Raw genomic sequence first — 19290 nt, forward strand, 5'->3', positions numbered from 1 at the left:
ATATCCCCCCCAGGCAGATCTGCAGGAGCTTTGCAAAGGAAATGGAAGTCTGTGCTGATGTTCTCATGACCTGACCTTGCATCAGCAGACCATTATTGGCAACAAAATCTGATAAAACTAACAAATCCATTTGGGGCTTTATAGACCCAAAATGAGTTGTAGTACAATTAAATTCAGTTATCTATGCTTGAAGTGTTATTAATACGCAGCAGGACATACATTATGTGACCATATGAAAACATCATATGGTTGTGATTTGTTCAATTCAACCCATCTAGGGTGCGTTCTAGCACCTGTGTATAGGATGACAGCAGGGGTGGTTTTACGCATGGGCATTGTTTTCATGTATCATGGGTGGTGGCACAAGCACTTGCTTATCATATCATTTAATGTGGAGTAGGCCAATTGATGCTTGAAAATAGGGCAGAGCTATTCATCAAATTTGAATTCCAATTGCCGTAAGGGCAACCAGAAAACATGAAAATCAAATAAACTATATTTTTCTATACACCTGTCTTCCATTATTTTATACTGATGCACTGCAAGGAAGCACGCAGGCCCTTGCACACAAACTCCTGGGAAAGACGGCAGCAAAATGGCTGCCTGTAGGTCAGAAGGACACAAGAATAACTTCAGTCATCTGGAAACGCTGCTACTGATACGGTGAAGAGGAAGAAGGGTCTGGGAAGGCAGCAACAGAGGACACTGAGGAGGACCAACTGGAGTGGTGGAAGCCATGACAGAACCTCTATGACTATCCAGCTAAGAAATACAGTATCTTTGCATCCAAGTCACAAGTCACCATTCGCACTCTTCTCTAAAGACAGGACACGTAGACCACAATGCACTGGTAGCTACAGGTCAAATAATGACGGTTATTTATAGCTTATTATTATACACAAGAAACATTCGACTTTCAACCTGCTCGACTTATATCCACCTTACTTGTTACTTGTGCATTTGTCACATGATTTATTTTATTATTGTTTAGTCCTCCAAAAAAGTTCTCAAATAGAAAATTGCTGACTGAATGAATAATTATTTGAATAATCCTGATCATGGTATGAATCAAAGCAAATATGACTTGCATTCTTGCCCTGCTTGTCAGGCACAGAAGTCGTGTGACACCGAAGCTGCTAATTCCACACAACCAGTGTCATAAGCAGAACGGCTGTGTATTTATTTGGAGAAGTGCTGCGGCATTCCACTTCAGGATCGACGAGACACAGCACAGTGGATCAGGAACCACTCCAGCTGACTAGAGTGGAGCCCACGGTGCTTCTGTTACTGGCGGAATCAAGGCGCGGGGAAAGGGCGAAGTCGGAAAAGAATTAGATGGCTTAAGTTAGTCACACCCCTACTTTCCACCAAATGACTCGCACTTCTTTCATAATATCATAAATACATTCCTGCACGCTTTGAATGGAGGATTATTAGGAATTTACCCAGCTAGTCATTTCCATCCTCTGGGATTAAGATATCAAAACAGACGTTGGCTGCAGCTCAAGTTTTACATGCCAGTGCAACTCCCTCGCACCATGTGAGCGGACCTGGATTCAGTACGTGTAGACAGCACCTCAGAGCTCAAGTTCATGCCCCTGGCGGCTTCATGTGGCTCCTGAGTTTTGGACCCACGAGTATCAGTGATGGGGTAGGAGGCACAGCCACAACAAAGGAGGATCAATAATCCCTGCATTCTCACCAAAGAACCACTCAAGAACGTCCTCCATCTAATGCATGTCTATAACTCAACCTAGAAAACTCCTCGCACAGACTTCCCCGTCTCTGAGGAATTATACTGCCTTAGAATATTCCCAATTATATTCCCAACTTCCTGTCGAGTGTTCTGCGAAGTGAAGGAAGCAACACACATGCATGGCTCACCACCTAATTAATTGTGAAAGAGTCGGAGACGAGCCTTGACTTCACCACACTCAGCGGCAGAAGAAAGGAAGTAGAGGTCCCTTGGGGTTCAGGAATCTCCAGAGAGGTTCCTTACTCCGAGTTGAAGAAAGGCTCCTGCGCTCCATCTGAAAGTGCACGGATTGACAGCGGATGAATCTTAGGCATGACTGCTCAGGACACTGGTGATCAAGCAACTGTACCCTCTTCAAGTGGGTCACAGCGTGCAGCCCCCCTGGTACACAGGCCAGAGATGCTGTCGAGACTGCTCTCTTTTCCCTCCACATACGGCTCAGAAAAATATCAAACTCTGAGACCGCTCCGTTTTTGTCTTGCATCATTTGTAAAAATAGAAAAGGGAAGACGGTCAGAGGAAAGCTTAACCAGATGACGTGATTAAGTATGATACAACTAGATGCCACAACAAAAGACAGTATTCATAAGGGATGGCATTTTTGCAACATAAATATAGTATGTATCCACTAGAGGGCGTTTCGGAAGAAACCATTTACAGCCGTTCAAAATGTGCGATGTGTTTCATTCCGCGTTTTGGCTTGTCAAAAATCACATTTAAGTCTGCAGTTAGGCTCTGAAATTCCTGTGTTGCAACTTGGAATTCAGGTAATATTGTGTGAGGATGGTGTCGTGAAACTCTGGGGAATTTCTCACCTTGCAGGCGAAACACCATGATATTAACGACACTATTCTGTCGGGGGAAAATGTAACAGATAAAAGCACAAGGTTACGTTAAAAAGTGAGCGAATCATATTTTTTTTATCAACAAATGTTGCTAATCTGATAGGGAATGAAGCAATATGTTTTGGGGCAATTTCATTTTTTGGTTCATGTCCACCACCATGATGTGTTATGCGTCTGATTCGATGTTTCCACTTTGTTTTATACATTTACTCATGCAAGATTTCATCTTTTAAAAAGAGGAAAGTTTTCTGATGGCGTGGAGGCCACGCTAGCTAATAGCTGGTGGAAACCCTGCCATCTGGAACTTGTAGACGTCACATGACCAGTGCCCATACAGTGAGCTTTCTTGCTTGCTTTCTAACAGGCTGTGCAAGCAAGTACCAAAACATTGCTGCCACCTGCTGTCCCATGGAGCTCATTCAAGATTATGGACTAGTAATGATATCAATATTTTAGCTTGTGAAGATAAAACAAATTTATTATGGGAGAAAATGACAGTACAGATAGAAATTGGCTGCTTGTCAGATGCCTGTTGCTGAGTACTTTTCAGTAAATTCCAGAAAAAATATCAGTCGAAAAAATACAATATATATATTTTACAGAAACCAACTTCAAAAAAGCATTCCAATAAATTAGACATCAACTCACGTCAATCAATATGACAGTTTGAGTGATTTTTCACCAAATAACCCCCAAAAAATGAGTTTATATAGATCGATCTCATCAAACCAACACATTTATCTCATTATAACTGTATTTCAGCCACACACAAACAAGGACAGGCACAGCAGATAATGTAAGCTCGCCAATTAAAGGAAATAATTTTTAGTCTGTGGGAGGAAACAGCTGAGTCGGAAACCTCAGAACCAGAACCCCTGGACACTGTCAGTGGTGTCAACAGACCCAGAATGAACCCAGACTGCGTCTGCAAATCTGTCTGCAGAATTAATTGCTTTACTGTGGGACCAGTCAGCTAGATAAACCTGACTAATGAAAGCATGTTGATCCAAGGAATATTTTCAGAAGTCCTCAGCATGGGTCACTTTAGAAGGTTCATTATTCCTCTGCGGAGTGAGTGAGTGGATGAAAGCGAGCGTGTGCTATTCATTAGTCCTTGTAATGTAAGGTGCTTTTAAACACCATACTTCACTGCTTTCCTCACCTCAGAGTTGTTTACGTGCTGTAGCCGGTGGCTGAATAAGAACTAGTAGCATCAACAGAAAAAGTTTGGAAAGTTGAGGAAGTAACTATCTTCAGGTAGTGACACATCATCCTCAGGCATCAACACATGTGGAGCTCAGTCACTTGTCTTTCAATACCACCATCGATTTGCATGGTGACAGTGCAGAGCGGTGTTACATACGTACATATATACTGCGTTCATCTGCTTTCAGTGGATTAGAATTTATTGATGGTTTAATGAGAGGGTTTTAAAGGAGGCTGGGTGATGCGCGAGAATTTGCTTATGAAAACTATGGAATATGTGAGCAGAAACAACAAACAGTCCCTTGAACAACCTGTTTGCTCTGTTCTCTCCTCACAACAGGCTGCACCTCCAAATTCAGTCTACATGGTGAGTTGCCGTGCTGCCTCTGCGTGTGTGTGTGTGTGTTTGTATGGGTGTGTGTGCTCTAGTGGGGACCAATTCTTGGAAACACATCCCCTTGTGGGTACCATTTGCTGGTCCCCTACAAGATAAACCCGCAATTTTAGTATTTAAACTTATTAAATAGAAAAAAACCCACAAAATATTACATTATAATTGGGTTTCAGTTTGGTTCAGAGTTCTGGTTAAGTTAAGCCATTTGTTTTGGATGGTTAGGTTCAGAGTGAGAGGCTGGGGAAAGCATGATGGCAAAGAGTGGTCCCCACAAAACATAACAATGCATGCATGTGTGTGTCTGTGCGCTTCAATGGACACTAAACCCTCAGATTCAACAAGTGCACCCTCAGAAGATCCCACCACGTGTGTACTGTCACCCAAATATGAGCCGTTTTAGAGATTGAAAACCTCAGCAGTCACCCCAGTCTCTTGCTAACTTTCCTCACGTATTCTGTTCCAGGATTTGAAACCACGTGCAGAAGACGTCTACAAGGAATTGGAGCGATAATTCAAATCACCTGCCTCATATGAGAAAATCAACGAGCACATGTCGGAACTAGAAAAAACACAGAGAGAGCGCAGATCTCCGCTGAGGAAGGAGCCGTCCATCTTTGTTGTTTCAACTGCACAGCAAAGCCTCTGAAATGCACTTCTTCACATCCCCTTATGATGGATGCAGTTCCTTCCCTTCCTGGATACGGAACACCTGGAAAATCGACCAAATATTCTTTGTCCTCTGAACATCATTTCCAGAACGTTTCACTGAAAATCCATGATTTCATGAACAAAAAGATCGGACACAAACAATCGCATCACCTGCTTGGTGGCGGTGATGGCCATCTTTGATATGAAGCAATCTGTCAAACTCACTGGGATTGTTTTGGTCTGAGACCTAGTTTCCTGATGACAAAAACACCACCCACACTGTAGTCCCAAAAGGCACTGCAACCTCTCTTAAAGCTATATAAAGCTCAAATCGTCTATACATAGCTGTGGGGGAGGACGTGTGAAGTGGTACTGCTTTTGGTGTAGTTGTTTAATCATACACTGAACAATCTATAAATCTACTGCATGTTGCCAGGTGCCTTCTGCTGAGCCACTGTAGAATGAGGAAAATGGTTACTGTAACAAATACCTCGGAGGCAGAGCAGAATGAGCTCTCAAGCATCTCAACATTGTCTCGAGTGCGCACCCCTCTCTGTATTCATGAAGAGGTGGCACATTTATTGCATTCATAATAATGTTTGATTATTGCGAGCGTTCATAAACTAAATTAAATCGCACAATATTCTCAGAGACACCACAATGCTGCCTGATGAGTGTGTGAACTCTCACGCTGCTCTGTGGTGGCATCTCTGTGACACAGTGGTGCTCTATCACACCACGTGCTGACATCAGCGCTCCCCAGCCTGTGTGTTGTTCTTGCGTGGGCTTGTGTGCTTAAGGACGGGAAGAAGCGAGTGACAGATGGAGGATTTTTGCCACAACTTTGTGTTTGTGCTCACATTTCAGATACTAGTCGTGTCAGAACTGATCACCCCCTCACATCGCGTCTTCATCCAGCTGTCACGTCTGCTCAGATCCCAGCAGCACAAAGCAAACGTACATGTGGTAGTCTCTGTGGAAAACTCACGCAATATGTATTTTGTGTTTTTCCTCACCTTTATACAGTAGGTACCAGTCATTTCTTAAGTGATCTCTTAAGTATATGAAGAGGAAAAATTAGCCATTTTCAGTGAAGATAATTCTGGGATGAAGGGAGCGATGTAGTTGTGTGTTTATTGTATTTTAAGTCATTAAATTTATATCATAATGTTCATGTTTTGCCATCATTTGAATGTAAGTATGGCTCAACACTCAACAAACTCAATATTCCTGGAGGGCTCTTGTCGTAGCTGAGGAAACCTATACTCCCAGTCTTGGCAATAAATAATGATCAGTAGAGTTTGGTGTGTCGCGTTAAACAATGAAAATGTATGTTTCTATTTCCACAGGGAAATATCACACAGCACGTAACCATTCCACAACCGCTAAATCCATTCAATAAATAAATAAACTGAGCTTCATGATCTTTAAAAAAGAATTAATGTTATGAACAACTGAGAAGCCAGGGGATGATAAAAGGTCGATCCAGACTCCACTATCCAGAATCCACATTACCATGACAAACCCACACAATAAACACAAAGTAAAATCCTAAAATTAATTTTCAGGGGGACTGACACTGTACACACAAAGTGGATCCACACCCTTCTTACCACACTGCATTGACTGAATGCAGATTTCATGTTGCAGGTTCGGTGGGTTGAATGCAACAGATACAGAGGGCAGTTTCATTGTGAAGTGCATCGCTGAGGCGAAATACTTCGGTCAGGAAGATGGTCTGTGTGAGCAACAAACACACACAGGATGTATGAAGGAGAGGAAGGCAGGAGGAGGAATGAAGGTGCGGGCAAAACATCAGGAATGAATCACGCAGCTAAGCGCAGTGAAGAAAAGAGTGCAGACAGGGTGGACACCATCATGGACGTGACAAACAAGGGCATGAAGAGGTGTGGTTCAGGTGGATAACCAAGACAGGTTGAGGTGGAGGAAGCAAACTTACATCCACTGATGGAAACATGAAGCAGATGAAAACACCTGCGTATGCTAGTAAAAGTACACGTGTTTGGATTCTATTCAGTGAAGGAAGCGCCTTGAATTCGGAACTCCTCTTTCAATGTATTAAAATGTTACCATTTCATTAACATGCACAATAAAGAATTTCATTTTCTCACCAATCACAAAATGTTAGACAAATCCACAAAATTTACCTTCAATAATATCTCAGTATAGTTGGAATCATGGCCTTGGACGTCAAATATCAGGTGTCACTCCACTTGCAATTGCCGAACCTTTAGTGTGGCATAAACAACGTATATTCGTATATAGAGTTCCAGCCATGAGCAGAGGCCCACTGTCCCTCTCCATAGGCGTAGCTTTCCAGGGAGAGGTTAGATCATATCCTCTGGCTACTTTGCCAATTACTATTTGGCTAATTTAGCATGATTCAGCCTGAAAACGCTCCTCAGTTGCTTAAAAATCTATTTCCAGGCCGATCTGAACTTCCCTTGCTGCTCAAAGTTTGGCCCAATTTCTTGTGCACAAATCGTCCTTCCCTCCCATCTTCATCTCCGCTCGTCCTTCACAACCAGGTCTGAATTCCTGGCTCTAAAAAAATAACTGAAAATGAAATCATTTTAATTTTCTTGAAATGATCTTTATTAAAACCAATATTTAAACGTTATTTTAATATTTTCAATCGGTCATTAATCCGCACTAATATATTCCTAGCATATTAAAATGTTTGACAGTAAAGCAGTTTCAGTTCCGGCCGAATTTTAATTTTTAATTTTAATGACTTCATTTTTTGTTTGTTGATAATAAAACGTGTATAATTAATTTTTCTCTCACACTTGAATTTTGACCCACGACACCAGGGTTTTTACTGAGCGCTTTTTCCGTTCCTTGTGTCCTGCGGAGGCTTCCGTACTCCTCAGAGTAAAAGAATGGCCGGCTGGCTGTGGCTTCGTTGTGTTTTAGGGCCTCATCTACAGCGAATTCATCGCTCGCCGGACCAGTCTCGGCTGGAAGGGAGGCATGGGAAACGGGTAGGTATATGCACACTTTAAAGCATCGGTCTGAATAGAGCTGGCTAAACTACAGCGTCGGGTTTGGTCGCGTTAGCTTCGGCTGCGGCCCGGAAGTGTCAACGGTTTGTTATGGAAACTCGGCTGTCACCCGTCAACGCGGAGTGTGGATGGAAATGAATGAAACCAACACGATAATCTAAGTGTATCCGTGTCCGGATATACTTAAGTACATTCCACATGCATTCTAATTACGAGACGAATGCATTGGTGGCGGCATGGCTAGTTGCCATCTTCCTTATAAACCTAACAGTATTAATGAAAAAACACTATAAATACCGCGTAAAACAATATTGTATAAATAGTAGAAGTACACCAGACTTTGAAAGCAGAGAATGAAAGCAAACGCGTCAAAGCGAGATTCCTATCGTTCCACCACAACAGTAAATTCCTGCGATCGAAATGTACTTGAAAGTCCTTTCTGTAGGACAAGCTGCAGCTAAACAAACACTGCGTGAGTCACGCTAGGAGTGGGACTGGCTGCAATATACTGTCTTCATTACCTGGAAACTGAAAGTTAAATAACATTCCGACATTCCGACACCCACCAGGGAGTGGATATAGTGACATTGTGGCACCATTAAAAGAGGTGAAGAGGAGGCAGGTTGGAATGGGTCGGCATAATGGTCAGGGGTGGTATGTGACAGAAGTGTAGCAGAGTGAAGGGAAGCTCCATAGGATAGAGTGACTCAGGTCTGCCATGATGTTTGGTTTAGAGCCAGTATAGTAGCTCTGGCACCAAAACAAGAAGCAGAGTTAGAAGTGGTCACTTTAAAGATGCTCTGGTTTTCACTTCAAAGGTGGAGCTTAGAAACAAGTGTCAGAGGGCAGGCTCATCTAGAAAAGGCCTGAGCCCGGTGGTTTGGACATGTGGAGATGAGAGGCGGGAACTTGCTCAAACAAAGAATGTTACATGTGGAAGTATCAGGCAAAAGATGAAGAGGAACGACATCCATTGATGATGGAAGACATGAAGAAGATTTTAGTGAATGGGTAGAATGCACAAGATAGCGGACCTGGCAACCCATGACTGGAAATGCTGAAAGAAAAAGAAGAGTAAATTCACTATCTGGAAAACATGACATTGTAATCTGAATACAGTGGTACCTCGGTTTTCGAACGTCTCAGAGTTTGAACAAAAATTTTGAGATTGTTTTGCTTCGGATTTCGAACAAAAATCCAGAACTCGAACACCCCCGAAAAAAGCCGGAAAAAACATAACGTGCGCGGACCGATCAGCTGACCCACGAGGCGCTTTGTTATTGTGTATAACGCAGCCTCTGTATGCAGACGTGTCCCGTTAGCTACATTTACTGACTGTTTTTTCTTCATATTGAGGTGTAAAACCTTTCCTGTCTCCGCACTGGACCGTGGTAGAGTGTCACAGGGGAGGTGCTCGCTCTCCACACCTCCACTCCAGGGTTTGATGTCCTGTTGTGGGCTGGAGCTGGGACAGGGATGAGGCGAGTCTGGGACAGAGCGTTTCTTGGTTTATGACTTTGTCACAGCCAAACTGCACAGAAGCGCACATCCAGAGCTGGACACGCACCGGGCACCTCTTCACTTCTGGAGAGACGTCACTCACTCGGCAACCCCTCCCACATGCAGCGGCCACACACATAGAGGAACAGCGCACCTGCAGCAGACACTCTACAGTCACCCCTACATTTTAAGGCTTGGAACGCATGATTTCTTTTTCCATTAATTATAATGGGAAAAATCGATTCAGATTTCGAACAATTCACTTCTCGAACGGCCGTCTGGAACGGACTGTGGTCGAGAATCGAGGTACCACTGTATTATGTTTTGTTCATAAAATTGCATTTGTGGTTCATATGGATGACTCTGTCCCTCTGTCCTTTCTGCTGATGTAACACCACGTCTGCAAACTGAAATATTTGTTCCCACAGTTTCTTTGCACAAAACCTGCACAACGAAGGTTAAATAGCTGGTCATTCTTGATACCGTGTCCATAGTGGTGGTGCTCTATTCAGTCTGAAGTGTGCTTGCCAGAAAGAAATGACCTCCAGTTCACCATCTGCCTGGTTTTAGTAGCTCTGTGAATGTTTTCATTATTTCAGTTCTCAACTGTGTAAGACTCGCTCAGTCATAGTTCGATTTCCTTCAGGCCAGTGAACTAATCAATGACGTCTTGCCTTTGTGTGGCTGCAAACAGGGATGTAACTATAAGCCAGGAGGAGTAGAGAAACACACCGACAGCATCCTCGGCTGGGTCAGTAAGACTGCGATTGTCGATTTTGACATTGAATTAAAAGTTTCTTGCTAAACTGAATGTGTTTGTTCCCTGTAGGCATCAACACTCTGGTCTCTATCCTACTACAGCTCTCCAATCATCCTCTGCTATCTGTACAGAAAAGGTATGTTGCCTGTTTGAACGAGACTCTGCCAGGACCCTTTTCATTTGCTCGAGTACATATAATAAACCTTTAGTATAGAAGGAAAATGAAAAATGTGACATGACAAAAATACAAACTTCTACAATCTTTTTTTTATTGTAATTTATGCTGTCACTCTTCAGCCACATCACTTCTGCCAGTCCCCAGCATTGTCTTTCTCACTCCCTCTCATCTAAGGTCTGAAAAAACATCTGTTCTCACCACCACAACTCCCTCATCTTCCTTTACGTGACTTTCAATCCGCTTCTCTCCAACTTCTCCTCCACGCAAATCACTATATCATCAACAAGCATCATGGTCCATGAGAGTCCTCTATTACCAAGCAAACTAGAAGGAAGAAACAGTATTCCTTCTGTCACCTAGAAGCCGTCCATCACTCCTACAGCTCACCACTGACCTCAAACGTCCTGTGTATGAGCCACTTATACAGTCCTCCGGATGCCCCAGATCTCAGTTGCCCACTGTAGGCCAGTTTATCTTGAATGACTGTAAATACAAGTCCATCTGTGTGGCTCCCCTGCGTGTTCACCTGTATTCATTTTTTGGCTCTTGGGCAACGCTTATGAGCTCATCACCGCTCTGGTGTTACATTTTATACCAGTCGATGAGAAGCCTCCTCTTTGGATCGTTGGCTATTTTAAATCATGAGTTCCAACATTTAGTGGAAATGAGGAGAATTAAGGTGCTTATTAATATCATTTTTCCTTCCTCCTCCATTGAAGAGGAGTCCAGCGTTAGCGGCGCCTTCTTGGGAGTTGCTCCCTGAAGTCGGATTAATATGAAGTTAATCAGCGGAAGCTTGCTGTAAGACTCGGCGGGCATCAATAAGTTAATTGCTGGAGGTTATTTGCCTCTTTTCAATGTTTAATTGAGCTTCTCATATTGATTTATGCGTTTGGTGGTGGTGCTGCCGTCGGTGTCTGTGCATGTTAATAAGGCTGGCGCGGCCTCCCTTCTGTGTTTCCAGGCTACATATGCAGCAGCAAGTTGGTTCCAGCCAGCCAGATCGTGGGGACTGTGCTGGTGTGTCTCCTCGGAGTGGCCTGTCTCAGAGGTGAGGCCGTGGCTTGCTACCAGATTTGGTTGCCGTGGCAACGGGCCACGCCTCTTTTGCTGTGCAGATCAACAATGCTAATTAGACTTGAAGCGCTTCGATTGAAGCCACCAGGGCCACGAAGAGGAAGATGGATCGCGGCAATCCCAGGCCAGAATTACACTTAAAGCAAGCCATTCAGTATTGCTAATGTGGGGGGCTGTCGGGCTACGGCGAGCTGAATTGAAAAGTCCATTAGATTTCACGCACAGCTGTCTGCTACTATAACATATACTATGTTATCCACTGCCACCATTCAGATCCACTTGGTGGCCGTATGTTTTGCCACAAGTCGCTCCCCTTTACACTGTTGGCAAATGTGTTTTCAGTGGCTGAGCTAAATTCGATTTGTCTGGCCACAAGAAGAGCGAGGGGGAGACGCGTCAGCAAAAACCTTTGTTGAAGCGAAGGTGTGCCAGACATGCCAGTGATCAATTTCAAAGTCAACTCCAATGAAGAGACATCCTGGGAATGACACGCATGCTAGAAAGTGGTCGCAGACCAACCATCTGCGCGATACTCTTCCATATTCTTGGGAAAATAACTTTCCGGAATTGATCTCGACTAGATCGTTTCCCACTTTTGCATTCATAAATTCCACCGCCATTGAGACACAAGGTCTCCACCAAGTGAGCGGACTAAACACACTCTGGCTTCCTTGTTAAACTTGACTTTTTCTTCTCAAGGTTGGGGAAGATGGAGGAATTCAGAGTATGTTCAGTTCATTTCTATTCTAGAGGAAACCAAGAAGAATCACTCCTCTGAGAACAAGGTGAGTTTGCATTTCAAGTTGTAAGGATATGGTTTTAGTCCTGCTTGTGTTGGTTATGTTTCTCATGCCTTCGGATGATGCCAAAGTATTGTCCTGGGATGATAGTTAAATATTCAAACACGCCGTAAACACACTGCACTTCATGCTGATGCTGTTCAACACTGCAGCATCAAAGATACTCTTACGTCTGTTTCGGGGCTTTTGACATGTTTTCAGATTTATTTTGGGTAAAGAAGGTCAGTCTAAATAAATGTGCTTCAAGGAGTGTGCACCAAATTGCGTCTTCACTTACAAGTTAGTCAGCAACTATGGCAGCAAAAGCATCAAGTTATTAGCTGTCACAACATTGTATTCACAATAATTCTTCTCTTCATTGTTGAACTGGAAGTTAACTTTTTAACATTGTAGGTAATGGTCAAATTTAAAATGTCATTTAGAGATTATTCCTCACAGCAAAGACCATGGCTGGTGAGGGCCTTGATGTCAACAGGCGGACCGTCTCCCAGTGAGGACACTGTCATGGTCACTTGTGAGGGAAAGAGATGAGGCCAACGGGTCAAAATCTAGGTCCCTGCTCAGATCACTGGGTGTGTACAGAGAGAGAGTTATATTCCCATCTCAGTGTTGTACATATTCGGAAGGACAGTTTACAAAAACTCTGACGGGATTCAACCTGAACCTAGGTTTCAGTGAATGCATTAATCCCAATATCAATTTAGTTTATGATAAAGAGTATTGTTTAATCTCTATATACACGTAAAGCTGTTTAGGTGCAACATCACCTGGCAGTGGACATTTGGAGTCAAATTGCAATGTGCGTGTACAACTTCTTGCAGCAAAAGTTTGAGGATAAATTGTTTCAGCGATAGCGAGCCATAAAGCCGTAAAATAGTTCACACTGGAGACACCTGTTGCATTTGTTTGAAAAAAACGGAATCGAGCATTGAGCCTAAGTTGAGCCTCTAGAATTCACCTGTGAAGTTGCACAGGGAAATTGTGAAAGTGTGTTTTTTGTGCAGAGGAAACTGCGGTCGTACGACTTCGACTTCTCCTTCTGGCCGCCAGATTTCAGCTGGACGGAAGTCAGCAGTCCGTAAGTTCCACAAACTTTACTATCAATAACAAGATGGTGTTGTTGCTCTTAGTATACAGGACATTATTGCCATTAGCATGGACAGAATTCCCTGGAGTGGCGTCTCACGCTTGATTAAACAACAGCGATAGCAACATTCACACCTGGACTGAGCTGCAGCCTCTCAGTGATGGAAATGTATGGGGTTGTGTAGCGCAGGGATGCTAATGCAAGGATACATAATTCATGAAGTGTGCAGGTTATTAAAGTAGCTGAAGGTCTTTTGACACTCTCTGATTGGGGTGTTGTGGGGACCTTGGTCCGAACAGGAAGCAGTCCAAAGCAGGCGTGTCTCTGCTGAAGCCAGAACCTCGACTGAGAGGAGCAGCGGACGGAATCCTCCACTCCGTCCGGACGCTGCCGTGTCACGTCGTCAGGTTGGAAGCAGAATCAGAAAGGCGAAGCTGTGGGAAAAGTGACTGACCTGTCGTCTTCCATCTCCAGTTTCCTCATCACGCACTCGTTCGGCAGGAGGATGCTGTATCCTGGGTCTGTTGGCCTGCTGCAGAAGGCCATGAGGAACATGCTGCAGCAGGGTCAGGCCCGGCTGGTGGAGGAGGTAGGGACACGCACACACATGTGCGCACTGCAACTGGACACAGCAGGGAACTGGCTCACAGCGAGCAGAGCCTTGCAGATGCGCAGGTCTTGCACGGAACACAGAATCATTCACATGTGAGGGAACATCTCACACAAGCTCACGCACGCCCCGATCTATCCACAGATAGATGACACTCATGAATTGCATGTTTTCCTTTTGTTGGGAACCTTTTTTAGAATGAAACAGCTCAGTGGACTATTTTGATGCTCAAACTGTTGAACAAATATCTGCATTTCCTGTGTGTTTGGCTGCAACCAACTATTATTTTCATTGTCAACTAATCTATTCATTATTTTTTCAATTGGTGGACTAATCGCGATTACTTTTGTTTGGCCCCATTTTGAATTTCCGTTTCGCCTAAAGTTGCTTAAATAATCTCACTGTGATACTCAGACACCATACATTATGAGACATGTATGTTAAAATAGTGACACATGTTTTAACCCTGTGAAGCATGAAGCCTAGAACAGTTGACAGAGAGCTCCAGCTCTATAAAACAGAGGTCTTTAATGGTTCTTGAGAAGAATTTAAAGTCATCACTATACACGTATGTATCCCATCTAAAATATCTGGTCACATCAAAATAATAAATATATATGATATTATTCTAATATATATTATTATTATATATTATTCAATATTTGAATAATAATAATCTAAAACCATGTGTTCAGTGTAGCTCCATAGTTCAGTTCTGGTTATTATTAGGAGGAGAGTCACTGTAAAAATAAATAAATAAAACTCTCGCGCAGACGTGTGTGACATCATTAAAAACAAATCTATCCCCTCTTACAAGTTAGCTCCGTGCTAACCGACATGCTAGCTGTTAGCTCGAGGGTGAGTGGTGTCACAGACCAAACACGGAACACTCTCTCATCAGAACATATTTTAATGATTCTAGAGAATGTGATATTTTCTCACTGCTTCTCAATAACAACTAGTTCTCAATGCCCATCCTGCAGCCCATGCGTATTTACACCAACAGCAACATGACGCAACGACACACAGATTTTGACGTCAGCTAATCGACGCAGACCTACTTCTGTGTCAGTTTGCTGAAGCTTTGATTTACGACGCAGCTGTCGCTTTCTTGAACGGCTAGTTGAAGACTAGGTTCTTCTTTCTCGACACCAGCAGCGTGTGGGAGGCATGAAGTCATGAGCCGGGAGAGTGGTGTTGTGCAGCCAGAAACACGAAACCCACTTGTAGCCCTTGAAGTTTGAGTGACACGTTTGTCTCCCACAGTTGTCACTCTGCTGCTTGTTTGAAATGATGGTCTGAGACAGTCAGTTCAGCTGCCACGTTGAAGTGCGAGACTAATATGTAGCGGTTTGATCAGAGCAAATTCAAGTTGATGAAAGGAGCCAAACATTGGCTGGCTCCCTGGAGGACATTTGACTTGTGAGGGCTCCTTCATTTCGAACCAGCTGGAGGAGATGTGAGCGCAGAGGAGGGAGGCGCACATCAGAGGACGACAGCAAACACACTCTGGCCAGAAACGACAGATGGTCTTTGAGTGAAGGAAGCTATTTTGGTCCAAATGGAGCCCAAATCCCTGGGCAGCAGAGGTCGGCCGAGACTGAGCGCCGCCGCTTCATGATGCTGTCATGAGCTTCTTCCACCTCGGTTCACTCGCCGGGTCCATCCAGCCCCACACCTGCTCGGGTGTGGCGAGCGTGACAAGCCGTCATGAGACAATTCTTTTGTTTGCAGTTTGACGGTCAGAGGAACAAGCTGGTGGCTTGCGACGGCAACGAGATCGACACCATGTTTGTGGACCGAAGGCGAGACGGGGGGCAGAAGGGACAGACTCTGGTAGCTACTCTATCATCGCCCAGACTGTTCTCCAGCTCCTAACTCTTCCCACTCCTGCAGGTGATATGCTGCGAAGGAAACGCTGGCTTCTACGAGGTGGGCTGCATGAACACGCCGCTGGAGGGTGAGGAACCTGTCTGTCTGCCTTCTGAAGTCCAAACACTCACTGTCACCTTTGATCATAGGAGGCTACTCTGTGCTGGGATGGAACCACCCGGGCTTTGGAGGCAGCACGGTAAGTCGCAGCACTCAGCAGAGGAGCGGGTCATAACTCTAGCTGATCGTCTCTCTTGGTGGACAGGGGGTTCCCTTCCCCCAGAACGAGGCAAACGCCATGGATGCAGTGATTCAGTTTGCCATCCACAAGCTGGGCTTCAAGCTGAACAACATTGTGGTTTACGCCTGGTCCATCGGAGGATTCACAGGTAGACCACGGTCCTCTTGTGAGTCGGTCTCCATTCATCACTCAATGCTCTGCCTGTAGCTACCTGGGCAGCGATGTCGTACCCCGAGATCCAGTCGCTGGTGCTGGACGCCTCCTTCGACGACCTCCTGCCTCTGGCTCTCAAGGTCATGCCCGACAGCTGGAGTGAGTGTCAGAGGTGAAAGGTTATCAAGCTTCTTATTGGATTCTTGTCTTACCCTCCTCCTCCTCCTCCTCTGTCAGGACCTCTGGTCCAGTACACCGTCAGGCAGTACATGAACCTCAACAACGCAGAGCAGCTCCTCAAGTATCCAGGTCCAGTTCTGCTGATCAGGAGAACCAAAGATGAGATCATCACCACGACGTGAGCTCAGTTGGAGCGCCGCCGGCCAGATCCAGAAAGTGAATTGTGATGAATGATGGTCCTCGCTCTCCTCACAGGGGTCCAGAGGACATCATGTCCAACAGAGGGAACGACCTGCTGCTCAGACTGCTGCAGTTCAGGTGAGAGAGTGTGCTTGTTCTCTCCTCAGGAATCTGGCTTGACTTGATGTCATCTCCTGGGCAGGTACCCAAAGCTCATGACCGAGGACGGAGTCAGAGTGGTCAGGCAGTGGTTGGGGGCTTCCAGCTACATGGAAGAAGGTCAGTTCAAGTGTCTTTTTTTTTTTCCTCCAGGATTTTTATTTCATTTCAGTTATTGTTCGCCGCACTCTCCAGCTCCAGCGTTTGACAGCCGACACTGGCGTGTAACAGTTGTGGAGAGTGTGGTGGACTTTGTTTCACGATCCTAGTTTTAAACTTATTTTTAATACAGGGAACCTTCTATAACAACACTGGTCGACTCTGAGTCTCTGGATCCGTGTTTATTTTATTAGATGGAGTGGTCCTCATAGGTTCTCTGACGCGGTCGTCTGCCTTGGTTCATATCAACACATGCAGGTTTCCTGCTACGCTGGCGCCTCGGCCAAACACCATTAAGGTTCACTGATGGCGGACACACTCTCACAGGCAGCGCTAATGCTACGACCCAGCATCAGTTAGGGACCATCAACAAATTGTAAAGCCGTCAAAGTATTAGTGAAATCTTCAATAAGGCAATGAAAAATTTTAGGAGAGAGAATTGTGAAAATGTTTTTCATCACTCAAGAAAAAGGCAGTTTAACAATTTTGAGAATAGCATATGACAAAATGATCATTTATTCACATGATTTCTAATATTTCTTCAATAGCATCTAGGAACTGTGTCCAGACTGGTCCATAGTTAAAGTCAACTGTGAAGAGACATGAGACACAGCAGACAGACAGCTCAATTTAACCCCTAAATAAAGCTGACAGAGCAGTCTGTCAGACACGAGCCGCTTCTACCAGAGACGTGAAACATTGAACTTCTTATCTTTACACTTAGTTAACTATTAAATTTAAACATAGACAAATGTTGGAGAGAAACTCCACTAAAAAGTTTCATCAACAGTTTCAAGAGAGACTGTAGTGTCCCAACACATGGAATAGAATGAAAATGTATTTATTGTGATAATTATCGTTATCGCTGAAATTTCAACATTTATTGCGATAACTTTTTTTTGTCCATATCCATACTTCACTTTCGACTGAGCCAACGTTCGCTCTTGTTAACCTTTGGAGTCCGACGTCCGGCCTCGCAGAGATAACCTGCCGCCTCTCCGCAGCCTCCCTGCTCAGCAGCTACGAGGTGGACGACGACTGGTGTGTGTCGGTGCTGCAGTCGTACCAGGCCGACAGAGACGTTCACTTTCCCTGGACTGTCGGTGAGTTGTTGTCCTCGTTTTCCAGACTCTCCTCGCTGATGACACTCACTTCCTGTTCGCAGGCGAGGACATGACTCCGGAGGGAAGACGGCAGCTGGCTCTTTTCTTGGTGAGTGAATTATTCATCGGCGCTTTTGTGCTCAGGCGTATTGTGTGTCTGCGTCTGGGCTGTGGGGTGTTAAAGGGCAGCCACCTGTTGGCCGACCAATTCGGGGGAGAAACTGAAAACAAAGTGGCATTTCCATTCTGGCGATAAGCACCGTTTTTCGAGGCGAGCTAACCTCTTCTCCAAACCGCAGCAATTCAGGCATAATTACCTCGGAGGAATGGGCTGCGGTTGCTATAGTAACAGGCTCACCTGGGCTCTAAGGTTGACTGTTGTAATACATTTCATGGTGCTCTGCTTATTGAAGTCATTTAACATCAAACAAGGAGAGTGCCATCAATTACATCTAATGCCGGGCTGCTCTCCCGTGGTAATGCCCCCCTGAATTAAGCCGAGCTCACCTGTGAACCCAAAAGGGATGGAGAAAGATTTGTAAGGAGCCCAACAGAACCTAATACAATCAAGCCCCACACCGTGCCTCTCCATCACTGGCTTCTCACGGCTTTCTTCCTTCTCCCAGGCGCGGAAGTACATGCACAACTTTGACACTACGCACTGCACTCCTCTGCCCGCCTCAGAGTTCCCCCCGCCCTGGAGACTGTAGACGGACTCTCCCTGACCCACACGGACTCCTACGGTTCTTTTTAAACATGTAAATCTAGATGATGCAGCGGCAGCACAAGTGTCCACTGGTTTCTCCACCAATCACGTCGGCCATAACTTCTTCCCTCTGTGTCGCCCGGTGACATGTCTCCCTGTAAATCATGTGTAAGCTTCATGTTAAGCACCAAGTGTTGTTGGTTAGCTCAATAAAATACTCCGACAAGCGACGCTCCTACAACACTGTCCTTTCATTTCACCACCAAAGCAAACCTGAGCAACACAGGCACTTGTCCACGCTGGACAGATATGGAGGCAAGTTTGAGGAGGTGACTTCCTTTATTGGACAACTGCGGGTTTGTAGGACTCACGACTACAAAAACGACAGGATCAGGCAACAGTGGGAATCTTCCTTGGACCTGCCGAGCTCAGTAACTTTGAAGCAGGCCTGGTAGTTGGGGGTGTCTTAAGACATTTCTTGAGCAGTTTTCCAGGGAGGCTCAGGGGGTAAGTGACCAGAGATCCTGAAACTTATTTTGGAAGCCAGGTGCCTTGTCAGGATGTGGGCAGACACGGGACATGCTCCCCTCCAAGGGTGAGGGAAGTCTGGGCTTTTTTAAAAGCCTGAAGTGCCCAGGACTACACCCAAG

The 19290-nt window shown here is 44.9% G+C and overlaps 2 protein-coding genes across 3 annotated transcripts in view; both read left to right on the plus strand.

Moving 5' to 3' along the window:
• Nucleotides 1–6026, plus strand: part of g6fl (g6f-like) — a 28217-nt gene extending 22191 nt beyond the window's left edge. For both annotated transcript variants that reach the window (XM_053881329.1, XM_053881330.1), the window contains 2 exons: nt 4148–4174; nt 4665–6026. In XM_053881329.1, the coding sequence (XP_053737304.1) occupies nt 4148–4174; nt 4665–4712 (75 nt within the window). In that variant the 3' untranslated portion in view covers nt 4713–6026. The remainder of the gene's footprint in view (nt 1–4147; nt 4175–4664) is intronic.
• A 1703-nt stretch (nt 6027–7729) lies between these two features.
• On the plus strand, nt 7730–18875 carry abhd16a (abhydrolase domain containing 16A, phospholipase). Its single transcript, XM_053881081.1, has 19 exons — nt 7730–7854; nt 10070–10126; nt 10205–10271; nt 11278–11364; nt 12090–12175; nt 13195–13268; nt 13577–13684; nt 13752–13866; nt 15622–15723; nt 15784–15847; nt 15909–15958; nt 16025–16148; nt 16208–16312; nt 16391–16511; nt 16589–16651; nt 16716–16792; nt 17836–17934; nt 17997–18043; nt 18561–18875. Exons 1-19 carry the CDS (start codon nt 7753–7755, stop codon nt 18642–18644), a joined length of 1632 nt encoding a protein of 543 aa, XP_053737056.1. The 5' UTR covers nt 7730–7752; the 3' UTR covers nt 18645–18875.
• Nucleotides 18876–19290: the final 415 nt, after the last annotated feature.

Source organism: Synchiropus splendidus, chromosome 12, assembly GCF_027744825.2.
Source record: "Synchiropus splendidus isolate RoL2022-P1 chromosome 12, RoL_Sspl_1.0, whole genome shotgun sequence".
NCBI classification, from domain to species: domain Eukaryota; kingdom Metazoa; phylum Chordata; class Actinopteri; order Syngnathiformes; family Callionymidae; genus Synchiropus; species Synchiropus splendidus.